The 1,981-nt window shown below is 43.5% G+C and overlaps 1 protein-coding gene across 1 annotated transcript in view; it reads right to left on the reverse strand.

Moving 5' to 3' along the window:
- The window catches only part of LOC102431013 (mitotic spindle assembly checkpoint protein MAD2A-like), a 9,216-nt gene extending 7,569 nt beyond the window's left edge, over window positions 1-1,647 (reverse strand). The window contains exon 1 of the mRNA XM_014446968.2: window positions 1,643-1,647. Coding sequence (XP_014302454.1) covers window positions 1,643-1,647 — 5 coding nt within the window. The remainder of the gene's footprint in view (window positions 1-1,642) is intronic.
- Window positions 1,648-1,981: the final 334 nt, after the last annotated feature.

Consider the following 1,981-nt stretch of genomic DNA (forward strand, 5'->3'; position numbering starts at 1 on the left):
TTCATAGTAACACTAGAGGCCCGGTGCTCAGATTCATGCACAGGCGAGATCCCTCGGCCTGGCCTGTAGGGACCAAAACCAGCTGTCCCACATCCCCTGAGGGGTCCTGGATTGCCAGAGGTTGCAGGCCAGGCCGAGGGACCCCACGGGTGCACGATTGGAGTGCTCAATTGGGACGCAGGAGGGCTCCAGGGTGTGTCCAGCCCATCTCACCCAGTCCTGATGGGCTGGACCCCAGCAGCAAGTGTCAGAGTGTCTGCTCCCTGGTGGTCAGTGTGTGTCATAGCAACTGGTAGATCAGTGGAACCAAGGGTGGGACACTTAGCATATTAGGCTTTTATTATATAGCAGTGGTTCTCAACCTTGGCTGCACATTAGAATCACCTGGGAATCTTTTTAAAATCCTGATTTCTGGGCCTCATCCTCCGGAAATTCTATTTCTTTGTTACTAATGTTGTGGCCCCACCCCATCACAAAGAAACAGAATTTCCAGAGGATGAGGCCCGGAAATCAGGATTTTAAAAAGATTCCCAGGTGATTCTAATGTGCAGCCAAGGTTAAGAACCACTGTTATATAGGATAGTTTGTGAATGATCTGAAGATGCAAATAATTGTTAGTGCAGCTTGCAGATTCTAGAATTTAAAATCCTAGCAAAATACACGTGCTTTTTATATAGAGAGGGAGTAGGTATTAAGTACTTCGTGCTTTATGAGACGATGAAAGAGATAAATAAGGTTTGGAAGGCATGCACTTTTATTGGAGTGTATAAATGTGCACTCCTAAACAACAAAGAAAAATGGAGACTCACAGATTTGGGCCTGTCTCTCACCTTCCCAGGCAGCCTCCTTACAGGTACTCTGCTACCTGCATGCTCCTGGATACTTTCCACCTCACCGCTTTTCATAACCTGCTGCCCTCTGCCTAGAGATTTCGTTTTATCTGCTCCAATTCCTACTTCATTTATACTCTTTTTTTTTTAGCTTAAATGTTAGTGCATGAAAGAATTTTTCTTTGACCCCTTCAGACTATAACAGTGATGGCGAACCTTTTGAGCTCGGCGTGTCAGCATTTTGAAAAACCCTAACTTAATCCTGGTGCCATGTCACATATAGAAATTTTTTGATATTTGCAACCATAGTAAAACAAAGATTTATATATATATATATGTGTATATATATATATACATATATATATATATATTTAATATACTTTATTGATTTTTTACAGAGAAGAAGGGAGAGGGATAGAGAGTTAGAAACATCGACGAGAGAGATCGACCAGCTGCCTCCTGCACGCCCCCCAGTGGGGTTGTGCCCGCAACCAAGGAACATGCCCTTGACCGGAATCGAACCTGCGACCCTTGAGTCTGCAGGCCAACGCTTTATCCACTGGGCCAAACCAGTTCAGCTAAAACAAAGATTTATATTTTTGATATTTATTTTATATATTTAAATGCCATTTAACAAGGAAAAATCAACCAAAAAAATGAGTTTGCGTGTCACCTCTGACACGCGTGTCATAGGTTCGCCATCACTGGACTATAAGGTCCCGTTCTTCCATGTTCTCAAAGCATCTCACGGCTATTTCAGAGCATCGCTGTCATGCTCACAGTTGCATTGCTCCCATCACGCGATGACTTGCGTCATATCGTCCCTGTTTTGGTGGAGGGTCCATGATGACACGTAGTAGGTGCTCCACAAATATTTATTGAACGAATGAGCATTTGAATGTTTGCCTAGGAAAGCTTCATGGAGGAACCCCAAACATTTTCCAGTTGGCCAGCAGGTTGGATGGGTAAGTGAGGCCACTTTTAGGGAGATTTGAACACCCATCTGAGTTGATTGAACTGGGAGTACCAAGGATTTCTAGGTTCTGAGGGTTGACATAATTAAAGTGGTGGGTTTTTTTTTTCCAAATGTAAATCCAGTAGCAGTTGCAGAATGAATTGCGTATAGAACAGTCTAGATGGGTGTTTTGCTA

This window comes from Myotis lucifugus, unplaced genomic scaffold (genome assembly GCF_000147115.1).
Source record: "Myotis lucifugus unplaced genomic scaffold, Myoluc2.0 scaffold_592, whole genome shotgun sequence".
Taxonomy (NCBI): Eukaryota; Metazoa; Chordata; class Mammalia; order Chiroptera; family Vespertilionidae; genus Myotis; species Myotis lucifugus.